General features: G+C 39.3%; 1 protein-coding gene across 2 annotated transcripts in view; it reads right to left on the minus strand.

Annotated features, from left to right (window-relative positions):
- ACSL4 (acyl-CoA synthetase long chain family member 4) overlaps nucleotides 1-19,166 on the minus strand; it is an 89,722-nt gene that overhangs the window by 25,258 nt on the left and 45,298 nt on the right. Inside the window, exons 3-8 of one of the 2 annotated variants that reach the window (XM_081115362.1) lie at nucleotides 9,850-10,086; nucleotides 8,949-9,126; nucleotides 5,489-5,598; nucleotides 5,230-5,368; nucleotides 782-932; nucleotides 558-681 (exon numbers count right to left, since the gene is read on the minus strand). In XM_081115362.1, the coding sequence (XP_080971488.1) occupies nucleotides 558-681; nucleotides 782-932; nucleotides 5,230-5,368; nucleotides 5,489-5,598; nucleotides 8,949-9,126; nucleotides 9,850-10,077 (930 nt within the window). In that variant the 5' untranslated portion in view covers nucleotides 10,078-10,086. Of the gene's footprint in view, nucleotides 1-557; nucleotides 682-781; nucleotides 933-5,229; nucleotides 5,369-5,488; nucleotides 5,599-8,948; nucleotides 9,127-9,849; nucleotides 10,090-19,166 lie in introns of both variants that reach the window. The other variant, XM_081115361.1, reaches the window with a different exon arrangement.

Below are 19,166 nucleotides of genomic sequence, written 5' to 3' on the forward strand. Positions count from 1 at the left end.
GCAATGCTATCCAATAGAACTTTCCACAATGATGACATGCTCACTATCTGTGCTATCCATATGGAAGCCACAGAAAGCTTGAACTGTGGCTAGAAAAATTAAAAAACTGAATTTTTCTGATTTAATTTTAATTAATCTGTATTCTGATATGTAGCTAATGGCTACTGTATTATACAGCATAACTCTAGTGAAAACGCAGTGCAAAATAGGGCCAAAATCCTACCACCAAATCTCTCCAAAAACCCTCTAGCGTTCATGAGTAGTATATCAGAAAAGGCTGTGTTTATATTCTCTATCCTAGCTCTCTGAAATAAAAATCTAATAGAGAAAAGTAAGATAAAAGAAATTATTAGTTTCCAAATAATTTAAAAATATGTAGGTAAAACAATATAAAAAACAAGTTTATTTACTACAGCTACTCATTGCTCATGGGAACTGTTTTTGAAGTCAATGAATAAGTTTTAGCTGAACTAAACTATCTCATGCTTTAGTAATATGTTCTCAGCCAAACAATGAAACTTGATATGATCGTGCCAATATACTTAAAAACTTGTCACCTGGTCAGAGAGTGTAAGTGGAGAAGAATATCCAATCCTACAGCCATATGTAAAGCAAGATATCTCTGCTGTCAATTCTAGGACATGAGCCAAAGGCAGGTAGCCAATATATGTGTCCTTTGGTCTAAAACAAAATAAGAGAAACATTTTAATATGGATTAAGTTCAGAGAGTGCCAACATGAACTCTGATATCTAAGAAGAAAGTTGAATGATTCTCTCTTACCCCAGGCCAGGAATTCTCTCACACTGGCCTGCCATTCCAGCTATTAAATTGCTATGATGCATCATCACTCCCTTAGGTCGGCCAGTAGAACCACTGGTATACATGACGATAGCCATGTCCGAAGGAGTTGGTCTATTTGGAGGCACGCACGCTAAATGAATGAAAAAGCAACACATTAATGACTGGAACATACACAAACACCCATAATACCACCACTACAATCAAGGTAATAGACATACACATCACCTCCCTGAGTTTTCTTGGGTTCTGTTTTTGTTGTTGTTAACTTACATTTAAGGTGACTTCAACTCTAATATTCTAACATGCTAAGTTTTAAACAGCACATTGGGGTTTCAACTTTAAGAGACTGTATCATATTAACTGTGTAACCTCTTTGCTATCCCAGAATACACCAAAATGTTCAAGAAGACAAAGATAATCAGAATTAAATAAAAGTTTAAAAAATTATTGCATTTTTAAAAATTAGTTTAAACAAAAACAGATCCAGAGATAGAGAAGCATCGATCAGACTGTCAAACCTCGGAGGGAAGGTAGGGGAAGGTCGGGGTACAGGGGAGAGATCAACCAAAGGACTTGTATGCATGCATATAAGCTTAACCAATGGACACAGACAACAGGGGGGTGAGGGCATGAGTAGGGAGGTTGGGGGGATTAGGAGGGGAGGGTAAAGACACATATGTAATACCTTAATCAATCAATCAATAATTAGTTTATATTCTGTACTAGAGTCCCAGTGCATGAAATTCATGCACGGGGGTGGTATCCTTCAGCCCAGCCTACACCCTCTCCAATCTGGGATCCCTCTCACAATCCAGGACCTCTGTCTCCTAACCGCTTACCTGTGTGCCTGCCCTAACCACTCTGCCTGCCTGCCTGCCTGATTCCCCCTAACTGCCCTGCCTGCTGGCCTGATCCCCCTAACTGCCCACCCCTGCCAGCCTGGTCACCCCTAATGGCCCTCCCCTGCTGGCCTGATCCCCCTAACTGCCCACCCCTGCCAGCCTGGTCACCCCTAACTGCCCTCCCCTGCTGGCCTGATCCCCCTAACTGCCCACCCCTGCCAGCCTGGTCACCCCTAACTGCCCTCCCCTGCTGGCCTGGTCGCCCCTATTAACTTTTTTTATTTTTAATCTTATCCCCTTCACACACAATTGTATTTGAATTCCTTATTGGCTTCTCCCTCTCACACAATTTTTCCTCTCTCCTTTATGTAACACTTTTTCCTACTGACTAATCATTTATAAACTTTTCTTTCCTCCTTATTTCCTACTTCTGTTCCATCATTCTTCTTCCCTTCTTTCTCCTACCCTTCCTCCCTCCCCACATTCCTTCTTTCCTTTATCTTTACCCCTGCCCTCCCTCCCCTTTTCTTTCCTTCCCACCTTAATTTTTTTTCTTCACATCCTCCCTCAGACCTGCTTTGCTCCCTCCCCCATTTCTTCCTTCTTCCCATTCTCCTTTTAAGCTTTATGAGCTCCCCTTTAAAACTTCTCTTTCCTCCCTCTTTCTCTTTCATCCTACCTTTCCCATACATTCTCCTATACTAACTTCCACTGTTTTAATATCTATTGATCTACCTGCTTAATTATTCACTGTCATTTATCTTTTTTCTTTTCTGACTCCTACTTTTAAAATCTGTCCCCAGTACACAACTATACTTAATTTTCATTATAGCTCCTTCCATTCACTCATACATCCTCTTTCCTTCTTTAACTCTGCTCTCTACTGACTCCTTTATAAAGTTCTTCCCTCCCTCCTTCCCTTCTTAAAGCTTCTGTTCGGGTGGGGGGAGGGCATTGACCTCCAGCCCAGGGGCTCAGCCCCAGCCAGGTGTTCACTAACCCCCCTTCCCTGACCTCCCTGCTGTCGTCCTGCTCCCAATCCCTGCCCGGGACACCTGGCCTAGTGAGGGTGGCCTAGGCCCATGTGGCCCAGACGCTGCTGCTGCCGCCGCAAAGCAGGAGTGCCTCCACCCAGAAGTCTCAGACCATCCACCACTTTGTCCCAGACCTGTGGGTGCCTCCCCGCCAACGGCCCACACTGGGGGCCACCGCCCTCCTCCCGTGTCTGGGCAGGGCTCCTGCCCAATCCTGTGCCTTTTTCTTGTGCCCTTTCTCTATTTGTTTCTCCTCTTGGCCTGTCTGCATGCAGGCCTGCCTTCCTCTCCCTCTCCTTTCATAACCTCTCCTATTATATATTATCCTACCCCGGGCCTTGCAGCTGCCTGAGCAGAGGGCAGGGATGCAGCCTGCTGATCGGTCATGACATGATGTTGTAGTAGATAGTTTGCATATTTCTCTATTATCAGTATAGATGATACTATACATGTCATTATACATTTGACAAAAACCCATAGAATGCATAACATCAAGAATGATCCCTAATGTAAAGTATGGACTTTGGGTGACTATGCTGTGTCACTATAGGCTCACCAATTGTAACACATGTACCACTCTATTTGGAAAAGTTGACAGTGGGAAGGCAGTTTGTTTGTAGAGGCAGGGGGTATATGGTATGTGAACTCTCTGTACGTTCCTGTCAATTTTGCTTTGAATCTATAACTGCTCTACAAAATAAACTTTTTAAAAAGAATTAGTTTATGAAACTGAATTACATTTTATGCCCAAGTTAAACAATGTGATTTTACCACTGAAATAACCAAAGATAAAGTTATATATAAATTGACTAATGCTAATGTTCTTTAAAGATATCTGTCAGAGTTTATAAACCAAGAAAATTGAAACTAAATCCTTCATTTGATGAGTACTGGATGCAGTAGCAGTACATACAGGGTTGGGCAAAAGTAGGTTTACAGTTGTTCATATGGAAAATAATACAATAATAAATAATAATGTAAGAATAATCTGTTTCATGTATTTATAACTGTAAACCTACTTTTGCCCACCCTGTATATTAAGCTCTCCTCTGTCTAAGCACACAATATGATACTTATTATCATAATAAAAACCATCTACTCAGATAAATTATCACAAAAAGATGTCTTATCTAGTGTAGAAATGAGTGGAACTAGTGGTCTGTTATGTTATTGACACAAGGACCCAGTATCCCCATAGTTTATTGCCAACATCCTTTGATGAATCAGCAGAATTGGCAACAGATCCCTATTGATCAGGACTTCACATTTACATTTACCCCAATCTTGCAGGGTCAACCTGGTGCTGAGAGACAATTCTCCATGGTCTCTTGAATTGTCACACATCTTGTGAGTACAGGCACTGCCTTTATTCTAGAATATATTTTCAAAAAAGTTTGCACAGTTAACAGCCTTGGAAGACAAAGATAGAGTCTCCCTCAAAAGCAAAGAGCAGGCTTGCTTACTGTCCAGTAAAACAGACACAATCTCTTTCTCCAGGGCATAGGTCAGGTATGCTTACTGCTCATTGTTAAGATTCAGGTTTCCTAAGATCAGGGTTCCTCTCCTATAACACAACCCACTGCAAGTGCAGGTGTCATCTAACCCTCTTCACATTGCCCTGTGGAAACTGGAGTGCAAGGAAGCAACATAAATGCTGGAACTCTGCCTACTGCTATTGCTGTGATTAAAAAACTGTCCTTCATATCTGACTCAGCAGTCTTGTATTTCCAAGAAGTGGTGGCAAGCTCACTTGCTTGTTTGCAAGTTGGTAAAATGTCAGCCCCCATGTCATGCTCCACAAGTGGTAGAGTGCTGTACTTGATACCTTTTATTGCAAACATATGTTAAGTCACTAATGATCAAATATTCATAAGCTAAGCAGAGGTTCAACCAACATTTTATTCTGCCAAAATGAATCCTTTCCTCATCTAGTAGAGTATCATTACCTTCACATTAAACATGACAGAAAAAGTATTTAAATGAAATTTTTAGGTTCTTCAACCCTCTTGGCTTCTCTGCCAAGTGTGGCATATACAGTCACAACTACATAATGAAAAACTAAACACAAAAGTTAAATGATAAACATTTATTCAGTATATTATTTAATTTCCACAACTGGTATTTTGCTACAAGGTGGACTGACTTGTTTCTAATGAAATACCAACTAAACAGCTTTGCAATCCCTAATAAATCATTAAGATCACTAGAATTAAGCATTTTAAAACTGTACTGAATAGAAGGCCTGATACCTTTTTCTTATGTGAGGTCTAAATTAGAAGGTTATTTGAAAAAAAGAAAAGTTAGGCAGCAACCACCATAAAGTTTGAACCATTGTGTACATCTCTGCTACTTAGTAAATTTTAAAACAGTAGTTAGCTTTAGAGAAAAAGGGAGGGAAAACCTGAATACTATATGGTTTTGATAGTTTTCATACATTTTAAAACATTTTTAATCAAAGAATTTTATGCTTTTCATTCACATCATTTCTTTTCCTAACCTACTGAAATAACTATGAATAGATTAATAAATTTGTTTTAACTGCTTTACTTACAGTTTTCTGGCTTGGATCCCAACTCTTCTACTGATTGCATGCTGTGAATCTCAAATCCTTCAGGGTATTCTGTTTTATTGACAGTCTTATTGTCCACATAAATGATATGTTTAACACAATTGATGTCTAACAATGCAGTCTGTTGAGCAGAAAGAAAATTCAGTTATTAAATATGGGCCTGCAGTAAACTCAATTACTGAACATTTTCCGGTCCTGTCAGATAACACTACTATGAATTAAAAGAAAATGTAATACGTACCTTAAGTTTACTTTCCAGAAGTTCAACACTAGTAATCAGATAGGCAGCCTCGGATTCATTTAACCCATGAACTACAGCTTCACTGCCAAGTGTGGCATATAAAGTCACAACTACATAATGAAAAAATACACACAAAAGTTAAATGATAAACATTTATTTAGTATATTATTTAAATCAGCCTTTAATGATAGGCATACTCACAGATGGAAAGATATTTTATAATTTAACTTGACTTCACAGTCTTTGCTATATTACACTTTAATCTTGCCTCAAATTTCCTGATACAGTATTTCAAAATTTTCCTCACAAATTCGCAGAATTCTAACTTTCTAAACTTGAGGAAATCCAGAAATACAGGAAGTGCCACAATTTGTCAAAAATAGGTCATTAAGATGGTCAAGGCCAATAGGTTCTCGCTGAACTTCTAAAAAAAATTCTCAGATACATTTTACATTCAATAATATTTTATATTCATTTCAGGTGTACAGCATAGTGGTTAAACAATCATATACTTTACAAAAGTGTTCCCCCTGATATTTCCAGTAACTTACTGGCACATACATAGTTATTACATATCATATTATTGACTATATTTCCTTTCCTATGAAGTATTTTACATCTTCATGACTATTTTATAACTACCAATCTGTACTTCTCAGTCCCTTCACTTTTTCATACAGTTCCCCAATCCCCTCCCCTCTGGCAACCATCAATCTATTCTCTGTATCTATGAGTCTGTTTCTATTTTGTTTGTTGATTTATGTTGTTCTTTAGATTCCACATGTAAGTGAAATTTTTTTCTTTCTCTGACTGACTTACTTTGGCTAGCATAATACCCTCTAGGTCCATCCATGCTATTGCAAATGGTCAGATTTCATTCTTTTACATGGTCTGGCTGACCTCTCAATGAAGGTCAGAGCTACTCCAGCAAGGGCTCCCCTGTGACACACACTTTCATTGGTCATAGTGCCAAAGAAAGGTTAAGTCCTTGAGAATCCTCACATTTTGAGGATATCAAGTCAGAAGATAGGCCATAAATCATTTTCTCACTCCTTCTAAGAAGCTTTCTCTGTGGGTCTCATGTCCACACTGATTGGAGATCTCTAAGCCTAAATTGGAGTGGACAGGGAGATCTACTCTTTAGGACAGGGGTCCTCAAACTTTTTAAACAGGGGGCCAGTTCACTGTCTCTCAGACCATTGGAGGACCGGATTATAGCTTAAGAAAAAACTATGAACAAATTCCTGTGTACACTGCACATATCTTATTTTGAAGTAAAAAAACAAAACGGGAACAAATACAATATTTGTATTTGCATGCGGCCCGCGGGCCGTAGTTTGAGGACCCCTGCTTTAGGATCTAACAGACAAAGAAAACATAAACTGAAACCCAGAATAATCAGAATCAGAGGACATCAGCTAAACTTAGATAGGCTTGGAAATTCAACTCTAGGCTGGAAACCAAAACAGCAACATGGTTAAGAACTGCTACTTTTCACAAGCTGTTGATTGTTGAAGTTGGGTGATGCATATATAGGGGATTATTTTCATATTATCTATTTTTGTTTGTTTGAAATACAAACCCTTGATTCTTACACCACACCTATAGTGTTCTATTTCATTAACTAATAACTGAGTGCTGGCACTGTTCTGGGCTATTAATAATCTACACTAATAAAAGAGAAACATGGTAATTGGCATACGACCGCTACCCTTTTCATTGGCTAATCAGCGAGATATGCAAATTAACTGTCAGCCAAGATGGCGGCAGGCAGCCAGGCAGCTTGAAACTAACATGAGGCTTGCTTGCCTCAGTGACGGAGGATCGTTGGAGGAAACCAACGTTCCCCGCCTGAGGCTGCAGGCCTCTGAGTGGGCAGTTTAAGAAACATTGTAACAAATACCGCCTAAGAGCTAGAGCCAAGCCTCAAGGTAAAGCTGGCCCAGAATAAAAAAAAGAAAAAGAAAAAAAAGGAGCGGTTGGGAGCTTCAGTCACCCCCAGCCTGAAAACAGCCCTCAGCCCCTCACCCAGACTGGCCAGGCACCCCAGTGGGGACCCCCACCCTGAAGGGTGTGTGACCAGCTGCAAACAGCCATCATCCCCTCACCCAGGCTGGCCAGGCACCCCAGTGGGGACCCCCACCCTGATCCAGGACACCCTTCTGTGCAAACCAGCCAGCCCCACCCATGCACCAGGCCTCTACCCTATATAGTAAAAGGGTAATATGCCTCCCAGCACCTGGATCAGCGGAGCCGCGAGGCCTCCCGGCACCGGGATCAACGTGACAGGGGGCAGCGCCCAAACCCCCTGATCGCCCTGCAGCTCTGTGTGACAGGGGGTGGGGCCCCAATCCCCTGAGCAGCCCTGCTCTGTGCCAGATAGGGGGGAGCTCCCCAACCACCCCCCACGGGCTCTGCTCTGTGTGTGATGGGGTAGAGCCATAACCTCCCCATCGGCCCTGCCCTGAGTGTGAGAGTGGCGGCGCCTCAACCCCCTGATGGGCCCTGCTCTGTGGGTGATAGAGGGTGGCGCCGCAACCTCCCCATCGACCCTGCCTTGAGTGTGACGGGGGCAGCGCCCCAACCCCCTGATTGGCCCTGCTCTGTGCGTGACAGGGGGTGGCGCCGCAACCTCCCCATCGACCCTGCCTTGAGTGTGACAGGGGACGGTGCCCCAACCCCCCAATCGGCCCTACCCTGAGCGTGACTGAGAGTGGCATCACAACCTCCCAATCTGCCCTGCTCTGTGCATGACAGGGGGCGGTGCCCCAACTCCCCAATCGGCCCTGCTCTGAGCCCGACCAGGGGCTGCACCTAGGGATTGGGCCTGCCCTCTGCCATCCAGGAGCAGGCCTAAGCCAGCAGGTCATTATCTCCCAAGGGGTCCCAGACTGCGAGAGGGCACAGGCCTGGCTGAGGGACCCCCCCCCCCGAGTGCACAAATTTTTATGCACCAGGCCTCTAGTTAAATATAATTTCTTGAACAATGGCTAAAGAAATATACTCAATTTTACTTTCTAGACAACATAATCTAATGCCAGTGCAATCTGTCACATGCGTATTTCATAAGTAAAATGGAAAAAGTACAATAAGAGACCTTGAAGTGAAACAATGAACTAGAATTATCTGAAGGAATGATTTTTTTGTGATTATTTGTGGGTCACTTCCTAAAAAATGCCCCCAAACCCCAAATCTTTCAAGTACAATTCACTTCCAATTAAGAAGTAAAATTCTAAATTCTATCCATTGAGCAGCCAAATCTCATATTAGCTCTTAGAAGTTATTAACTTTAACAGGAATTGTCAGATATCTTTCAACTATGTTACATGTTGTTTTATAAACATAATTTAGGCAGATAAATGACTAAAGGACACCTACTTCGAAAAATCAAAGATCTCAAGACAGTTTCACATGTAAACAAAGCCCTCTCTCTCCCCCTCCAAAAACACAAGGCACTTACGAGGAAAGTTGTACTTAAAGCAGGTCTGTGCTGCAATCATCCATTCGGCCCTGGTCTCACAGAAAATGGCAATAGTGCTCTTTGGTTTTAATCCCAATGCAGTGAGTCCACTACCAAAGTTATTCACTCGGCGGTTCACTTCAAGGTAGTTCATCCATTTGTAATTCCCAAGAATTAACTGTTAAGATGAGACATTCTCTAATATTAGTACATTTGTCTAAGCAAGCAATTAAAAAATTATTCAAAGTATGAAACGTTAAAGTTGCCCTGAAGTGAATATACAGAAACTATGGGGACCTTCAGAGATTTAGTTACACAGCACCAGAATGGAATGCAATGATATTTATTTTTTAAAGTTTTTTTTGTAATGTATTTTTATTGATTTTAGAGAAGAAGGGAGAGGGAGAGATAGAAACATCAATGATGAGAGGGAATCATTGATTGGCTGCCTCCTGCACATCGCCTATAGGGGATCGAGCCCACAACCCAGGCATGTGCCCCTGGCGAGAATCAAACCCGAGACCCTTCAATCTGCAGGCCAACACTCTATCCACTGAGCCAAACCAGCAAGGGCAGGAATATTTAAAATGCACTTGAGCCCTAACCGGTTTGGTTCAGTGGATAGAGCGTCGGCCTCTGGACTCAAGGGTCCCAGGTTCGGTTCCAATCAAGGGCATGTACCTTGGTTGTGGGCACATACCCAGTAGGGGTGTGCAGGAGGCAGCTGATCGATGTTTCTCTCTCATCAATGTTTCTAACTCTCTATCCCTCTCCCTTCTTCTCTGTGAAAAATCAATAAAACATATTTTAAAAAATAAATAAAATAAAATGCACTTGACTTATGATCAAGTAAAATGTACCCCCTCCCCCTTAAAAAATAAAAAACTCAGTAACATTTTACCTTCTTAAACACCTTTCCATTTGGCTGCATTTCATTTTCTTCACTTAGGATTTCCCTGGTCCCAAGGCTGTCCTTCTTCCCAAACTTGGATATGGCGTGATCAAATAGTTTATCAAGAGTGTCTGCTCCAGGGATGTCTATGACAGCTAGTGAGTCGAAGTGCGTGACAGAGCGATATGGACTTCCAGGTTTGTCTGAAGTGGGCTTAGCTTTTATTCTCTTTGCCATGGCGTTTTTCTTCTTGGCATTGGTAAGAAAATACCATGGAATAAATATAAGGGCACTGTATATTGTTATTAACAAGTGGACAGGCAGCAAAATAATGGTGGGCACATTTAGCTTAAGATTCATAGTTGCAAGGCTTCTAAAATGGTGTTTAGTTCTTGTTATTCTTTGGCTTCAAAAAGCCTTATTTTGCTGAAGAAGGCAATAATGGAAGCAGCAGTAAGAGTAGCAGTTTAGCCAAGGCAGTTTAATTTTAATCATACAAATGAAAGTTAGTAATCTTTGGAAGCCGACAATAAAGTACACCTGTAGGTGAAGACAATGAGCCAGACAGCAGGAAAAAAGACAAAAACAAAAAGAGTATTAACAAGTTGATAGCACCATTGATTTAAATATTCAGGTCTTTAGTTTATATAATTGATTTGATACAGAAAGCTGAAATAACTGGTCTGAAACTGGCATTTCTATGTAAATCATTATTGCCATAAACTTCTGAATTTACTCTTTCCTAGGTTTTTTGGTATAAATGATACTCTGTGCATCATTCTGTGAGTTGAATAACACTATTTATTACTTACATGAATGCATGAATATGATATTTAAGTTTTGGCTAAACTTTGGGTGAGTAGGGATGCCAATAATGAGTTTCTCTTAAATATGTATATGTAAATCAGAAATATGTATATGTAAATCAGACTTAAATCAGATTTGGTTTTATAGCCAAAAGGGAAAACAATCCATCATTTTAGGCTTATTTCTCAAAGATCAACAAGAACTCTTTTTCTGAGTTCTTCATTAAAGTAAATTTCTCAGATAATGCTATTCACTGTCTCCTATCCCCCAAAATTAGAGCAATACAATCATAAAACCATTTCCTAAGTGTCCATTTTGTGCTCAAAATTGCACCAGTTGCATATTTTTATGACTATAGATGAACCAGTTGCACTCCAGAGGCAGGACTGGTAGTATTAAGTCTAAAGTAGTTTAAGTCCTGGCAAATTAACACTCATGAGGCAATCAGCACACCAGATAGAGCGAGCATTTTTCAAACTCTTTTGAGAGGAGGAGGATGCAGCTAAACCATTTCTTCAAATAAAAACACTTGCAGACTGCCCTGATATAAAACTAAAGTGGAATTGCTTTGGCTGAAGCAAGGATTGGGAGTATCCAGAGTCTCACCCTGAACTTCCTAGAACCCTACTCCAAGGTAACCACTGAAACATTTCCAATGTAAAGCCCTACAGAAATATACAAGTGCTATGCTGTGCAATAAAAGCAATAAATGTAATTGGAGTTCAGAGGAAGTACAAATGGCCAAGAGTAACTAGTGGAGGATCTGTGGAAATTAGACTTAAGCTGGACCTTGTGTTGGGGATCTGGAAATAAAGGATAAAAATGGAGGGCATTCCTGGTAGGAGAACAACATGAAGATACAGATGTAGGAATGAAAAGACTTTGGGAGAGTGGAGAGTGCCAATAATATGGACACTAGCCTGACAGGCACAGAGTATTCGTTGGCTAAGTGGGCTACAATGGTACAGAATCTGACAAATCAGGCAAAGCTGTTTTGATTTGATTAGACAGAAAACGAAGGTCACTGCAGGTCAGAAGAACAGTGGAAAGGAACTGCAGAAACAGCCTTCAGGATACTCTTTTAGGGAGTGTGCCTTCATATGAGAAAGCTATTTTGGTGAGTGAACGTGTATTTTAACCATAAAAATTAAAATATTACTTCACTTGGAGATAAATTGAAGCTCATCCTTCTGCAAATCTCGTGGAAACAGACAGGCAGACTACTGACCCCAGGGTAGTTGTTTGTTTTTTACACCAATTACTATAAAATGGTAGCTTAATTCTGCCTCTGCTTTTGTTTATTAATTGAGTGTGGTGAAATGAACAAGAAACTTCAAGTGAAAAGACGTGGGTTTCAGTCCCCATCTTGTTCACTAACTGGCTGTATAACCTTGAGCAAAGCCAGCTGTCTGAGCTTAAGGTAAGACTAGATCAGTAGCCCTTACTTAGAGGTAATAGATCCCTTTGAGAATCCAGTGAGAACTATGAACCCAATTCCCCTAAGAAAAATATGCAAAACACTACACACAATTTCAGGGGAATCCCTGAAACATATCCATGAACTCCAAAGGGTGACACCAACTCTAAACTAAGAATTTCTGACCTAGATGATTTCCTGGTGCCCTTCCAACTTCAAATTTTGTTATTTTCCCCTCCCTAAAAATAGCTCTCTCAGTCTCTCTCAGAAGTCTAGTCATTGATTTCTTTAAGAAAAGGTATGTCAAATGTCTATCACAGAGCCTGGTCCTCAATATGCAAGATCCCCTCTAACAACCCTCTCCTTCATCAGACATTTCATGACTACCCAGATCAACAAATCTTTCCATTCTCTAATTTCCTACATCACTTGAAATGTCAACCACTCATTCTGATCCTTGATTGTACCATCATTTCCAAACATTTAAGCACCCAAGCATAGAGCATAGACCAGTAGTTCTCAAGTCTATCAAACACAACACCTCTTTCTTATACCAAATACTTTATAATACCCCCTAATAAACGTTAAAAGATACAGATAATCCATCTAAACACACACAATTTTAAAAATTCCTTCCTGTTATTATAAAGGACTATAAAAATTAAGTTAAACTAAAATAATATTTGTTTCAACATATAAATTCTCAGGGACAATACTAGAAAAAAAGTCTCCAATTGAAGAAGTGCCCCTAAGAGGTGAGTACCACCTCATTGTCATTTCAGAAATTGTCAGACTTGGAGCTGAAGACATAAAAAGAAGCAGAAGGCAGCTTTTGAAAGGCTTTATAATCTAGTTGGATTTACACTGTACTGTATTGCCCTGACTGGTTTGGCTCAGTGGATAGAGCAGTGATGGCGAACCTTTTGAGCTCGGCGTGTCAGCATTTTGAAAAACCCTAACTTAACTCTGGTGCCATGTCACATATAGAAATTTTTTGATATTTGTAACCATAGTAAAACAAAGATTTATATTTTTATATTTATTTTATATATTTAAATGCCATTTAACAAAGAAAAATCAACTAATAAAATGAGTTCGTGTGTCACCTCTGACACGTGTGTCATAGGTTCGCCATCACTGGGATAGAGCATTGGCCTGCGGACTGAAGGGTCCCTGGTACGATTCCAGTCAAGTGCATGTACCTTGGTTGCGGGCACATCCCCAGTAGGGGGTGTGCAGGAGGCAACGGATCGGTGTTTCTCTCTCATCGATGTTTCTAACTCTCTATCCCTCTCCCTTCCTCTCTGTAAAAAACCAATAAAATATAAAAAAATAAAATGTACTGTATGATTTTTAGTCATTTATGTTATTATATATGCTTAATATTTTATACATGTTTACCTTAAGCCTTGAAGGTAGGGAAATGTTTTCTACTTAAAATATCATAGTATAGAGTCACATTTATGTACACACACACACACACACACACACACACACAGTAGGCAGGGCTCAAAGAACATTCAAGTGAGGAGACATCAGAGATATCATTTAGTCCAAAGCTTTTCTAAGTATTTCTAGTGTAGTGACATTCATTCATCTGAATACATTTTTTTTAATATATTTTATTGATTTTTTACAGAGAGGAAGGGAAAGAGATAGAGAGTCAGAAACATCGACGAGAGAGAAACATCGATCAGCTGCCTCCTGCACACTCCCTAATGGGTATGTGCCCGCAACCCAGGTACATGCCCTTGACCGGAATCGAACCTGGGACCCCTCAGTCCGCAGGCCGACGCTCTATCAACTGAGCCAAACTGGTTTCGGCCATCTGAATACATTTTTATAGGGATATGAAAATACAAATATAGATAAAAGTAAAAGGCAGAGCTTCTTTGGTGGTTGAGGCTGTGAAAGCCCCTGAAGGGATTCCTTGGAACCTCCAGTTCAGCTGAATATTTTAACCACTGATATTGTTTGATCCCTTATTTCACAGAGAAGCAAACCAGGGATAGTGCAAATTATAACAGAGGCCCATCTCCAATTCTGGTGCTGTTTCAAGCCCACCAGCTAGCCTCTGTTCAGTTTTGCCTATCATCTTAAAATCCTTCCTTGTCAAAAGTTTTCCAGGGTTATACTCACATCTACTGATCAATTCACTTAAAAGTAAGATTTGAACACCTACTATGTGTAAGTTTAGAGCACTTAATACAAAGATGAGTAAAGCATGCCCTGCATTCTATGTATGCAATGTACATGTGTTCATATATATGGGAGGGGCCAGGACATTAGTTCACAAATATATAAGATAAAATGTGATAAATCCCATAAGAAAAACAAGAGCAAAATGCTAAACATATTCAAGGGGGGGGGGAGAGAAGAGATGAGGGAGAAAGTAGAACCATCCAGAAAGGTTTCACAAAAAAGCAACAACATAGCATTTGAAGTGGGTGTGAAGGATGCCTATGTTTTCAAAAGGAGAGGGTGATGATTAAGAAATGAGGACAGTCCTATCAGACAGAACAAATGGATGAGCAAATTAATGCAGCAAAAAGTGCAGTATGTATTGGAAATGAAGCAAGTAGTGTAGCAGATGCTTTAATGCTCTCCGTGTAAAGTGCTACTCCACTTTTATGAACCAGAGCAAGGGGTAAATTGAATTGTTCCAGAGTCAACTTTACTAGATTACAACTATACTCTGAGAGGCACATGCATATGTAGGTGGTAAATGGGCTGAACAGTTAGGAGATCTGGGTTCTAACGCCAGTGTCTGCTATGAAGTGTGAGTCTGAAAAAGTTATATGACCTCTCACTGAAAAGCTCTGTATCAGTGGCACCATAAGAAAAGAGGAATACTACTTGTAGTACCTACTGCATGGTATTGTTGATGGAATCCTTCATTTTATCCAGCTTAAATTCCATGGGCAATAATAATCAGTCCCTGGAACATACTCAACAGTCTTGCCTCTCTCTTTGCTGTATGTAGCAGATAAACCATGACTTGGTTAAGCCCAGTTCTCTACCCAATCAGCACCTATCTCCAACACAGCTGAATTTCACTGGAGAAAAATGACTGTGCTGAATGTCCCCCTTTAAATTTGTGATTGCTCCCTCAAGTGGGCGGTACTGCACTGCACTAGTCCGTGCACTGGCCCACTCTCCAGGGTTTCATGCCTTCTTCTCTCCCCAGAATGCCAATATTCTCCCTGCACCCTCATTCTAAGCTGCCAACCTGGCTCACTATTTTGCTGAGAAAACTAAAAAAAAGTTGGAAAAGCAATTCCACACACTCCCACTGCCCACCACTGCATCTGCCCACCTACTAAGCATGCTCTTTTCACTCCTGTGACTATAGATGAACTGGTGAGGCTCTCAGGTAAGGCCAACCCCTTCACTCATGCATGACACCTTGTCGTACAATAAAAACCTGGAGGTTCTGCTCTATGGATTCTTCCTGGGATTCTCCCCACTCTTGCCTCATTGATTTTTCCTGATCTACTGAATTGTTCCCATCAGCATTTATAATGGGCTATTATTTCTTTCATTTAAAAACCATTCCTTGAGAGCTGATGGAGGCCAAACTGGGAAGGAGCAGGCCAATATTCCTCACCCTGCCGCCACGGTGGCTACCTTGTCTGGAAGGTCATCTGGTCAAATTAGCATATTACACTTTTATTATTATAGATCAGCCAGAAAGGGGCAGAACATCATCTTTAGTCATGGAATAGTTGACTGTTCATGATGTTTACCTTTCTATATGGAAAGCATATTAATAACCACTTATTGAACATTTACTATGGGCCAGGCACTGTGCTCAATCCTATGCATATATTATTTTATTTAATCCTTCAGAAAATCCCTTTAAGGTAGTATCCTCATTTTACTGCTGATGTAACAGTCTGAGACAGATTAAATAATCTGCCCAAGATAACATAACTAAGTAGGGATTTTTTACTCCAGTCTGCCTGATTGTAAAGTTCATGTTTTCAGCTACATTGTCTATGACCCTAGTCATATTGGTATAATCTAAATTGGTAAGAGTGACAAACTTTGTATATAAAGAAATCTTGGCAACAATTTTGAGCACTGATCTGTCCTACAAATCAATGTAGGTTTTTTTATACATCTGTCTGCTCCTTGTAAGTTTTATTTGACTCAAATTGGGGGTGGGGGGTCCTTTTAGATGTCTAGTAAGTTCTAGAAGTTTTAGTGGAAAATCAAATGCAATTTTTTTTTTTTTTGGTTGTGAGGCCAAACCTAATAGTAACTATTTCATTCCAGTTACTTCAAAAGTTCTGAGATAATTAGGCTAAATGCAAAAAGCATTAGTGATACATTAAGCTCTAGTATACAAAGGAAACAAATATTACATACTGATTAAAGTCCAAATTTAAAAGAAATCATCATCCCCAGAAGCATATGACAGACATATCATCAATTTAAGAATGATAGAAACTAATAAACTGAAGTCATATAAGGCCAAGACAATTTCAGAAGTTTTAGGAAATGGACTAAAGGTGCAAGCAAGGACCCATACACCTGCCAAGCTGAAACACGCAGTATGGACAAATTAATCTGTCCTTAACATAAGACTTTATAAAAGTGTAAAAAATATCTATTTGAAAATCAATGCTTAACTATGTAAATGCTACGTCAAGAAATTACATTTTTCAAGTCACATATCATTAAAGGGTAATTTACCAAATAAAGAGGTAACTCGTTAGCCTTCTGAAAAGATTAGGATTGAATCAGAAAACCATTATAAAAGTTTCAAGAGATTAAACAAATAACATACATATCGCACTTGTACTTTAAAATAGCATATTTCTCCACAGATGTTGCACCACCAAGACTTTTGTAAAGGATGGAGTGCTTTTTTTCAAAATCCTATTTTCTTTCACACACTATTAAAAAGTTCCAAATCATTTTAAAATGTACAGGATAAGGTTCAAATACTATGTTAAAAAAAAAGAATGGCTGCATTTGGTTAATAAAATCAAACTTTATAGAAGCTATATTACAATATAATTAATTTTATATTAATAAAAACTTAATATTTTAAGAAAATAAAAGGCATTGAGAGTAGCTAGCAAGATCTTTTGCTATCAGTCTACAAGACTGAATAATCATGTGAAATTTACCTCTGTCTGATCCTTGTCTTATCTGACTCAAATTGGTAGACCAATATAATCACTATGAAATAGCTTATATAATCAAACTTTAAACCCAATAATTATAATGAATTTGAAAACTATAATAAATACATCCATTGATTGTTATAACAAATTACAATAATACACTTGAAAACTGAAAAACAAAACAAAATATAAACTTAGGGTGAATAATATAGATGCTCTGTATCAACACATTGCACCTGTGCCTAGCTATTTTGACTGGAAGTATCTAACAACTATGACTGATCTTTGGGTACATCTCTAACAAAGATTAGCCAAACCTGTTTACTTCATCACCTGGAGAGATAGTAATTGCTGAAGCTGCCATCCTGCCAGTCTCTTCCCAGCTTTTCCCAGAGAAGAAAGCACCTTAGCTGCCATGTTGAAGATGATCTTTCATACTCTAAGTACAAGTTCCCGCCCATAATACCTTTAAGAACTTTCCAGTAGGCATCAGATAATGTTTTTTCTAGGTCACAGAATGGTATAATTGGGATCTTATCTATCTGTGTTGAAATTAGGCAATCTATGAGACAGTGCTGCTGCCTATAAACATCCCACACACTGTGTGCATGTATTTCCTTATTTCAGTGATCACCAAATAATTTTTTAATATGGAACTTTCTAAAGTTGGGAGTTAATTGTAATCCAAAGCTTATATAAAGGAATTTTGAGGATAAATTATGCTAGAAGTGGTACCTACTGACAAACATGATGTTACAACCCAACTTTATTAGACATCATGAAAAGAGAGAAAACTAAGTTTCGGGAGTTATATGTTTGGTGAGAAAAATAAAGGTTTCAGTGCTATAGACGGGAAGAAGATAGCACAACGCTTGTGTTCAAGTAACATTTATTTTATTGTTATAATTGTTCTATTTTATTATTAGTTATTGTTGTTAATCTCTTACTGTGTCTAATGGATAAGCCTTACCATTGGTATGTATGTATAGAAAAAACACAGTATATATAAGGGTTCGGTACTAACTGTGGTTTCTGACATCCACCAGGGGTCTTGGAACATTTCCTCCGTGAACGAGGTAGGACTACTGTACAGAGTATATCTATCTATTGTCATCTTACCTATTTATCGTAAGGCAATAATACAACCATGGGCTACCAACCAGAAGTGCAAGTTCAAAAAAATAAATCTGTCACTAGCAGTAATAGTGCCACATGATTTACTCTCTACATTTGTTAGAGGAGGTGCCAGTTTAATAGGTTAGCTCTTTGTTAATGTTGTTTCCCGGTCCTTCATACTGTTAAAAATCATATGACCATGTAGTCTTAAACCATTTCTTACAAAATGACCTAATAAACCACTGAACTGAGTAAGTCAGCTACCTGGCCAGCATAATGTGAAACTGTATCATGGTTTAAAAATAAATTTTAAATAAAGCTCACTCTGCTCTTCAGTATTAAATACACCTTATAAATGAGACTAATAAAAGAACTCAAAAATGGATAAATCTGTTGAAGATGGAAATCTTATGGCCCATTCAATCAACCCTCAAATATTAGTACTAGCAAAGAAGAGAACACAGATATTCCAAGGCAGCAGGTAACTCAAAATGTATTTATATTCTTAACATTTCATTATGGGTGTGTCTGATGTTTCAGAAATTAAAGAATTCTTTTTTAAATTAAATTTATTAGGGTGAGATAATTCTTAACTAAAAAAGGAAGCTACATCAAGCCCATTATAAGTAGCCATTGGAGAGGACTCCTAGAGTTCATGTCTCCATGTTAGGAGTGGGGAGATATTTTCCACTATCTTCTCTCCCTTCATGTCCATTTCTTTACCTGGCCTAGGCATGCTTTCCTAAGGTTAGTGAGGCAAGGGAGATAATTAGGTATTTCTGTTTTGAAGTGTATTTTGGGATAGCCAAGGCAAAGGTATGCCAATGGAGTCTCTAAATTGTCACAGACAC

The sequence above is a fragment of the Myotis nattereri genome, assembly GCF_964212035.1.
Source record: "Myotis nattereri genome assembly, chromosome: X".
In the NCBI taxonomy this organism is placed as follows: Eukaryota; Metazoa; Chordata; class Mammalia; order Chiroptera; family Vespertilionidae; genus Myotis; species Myotis nattereri.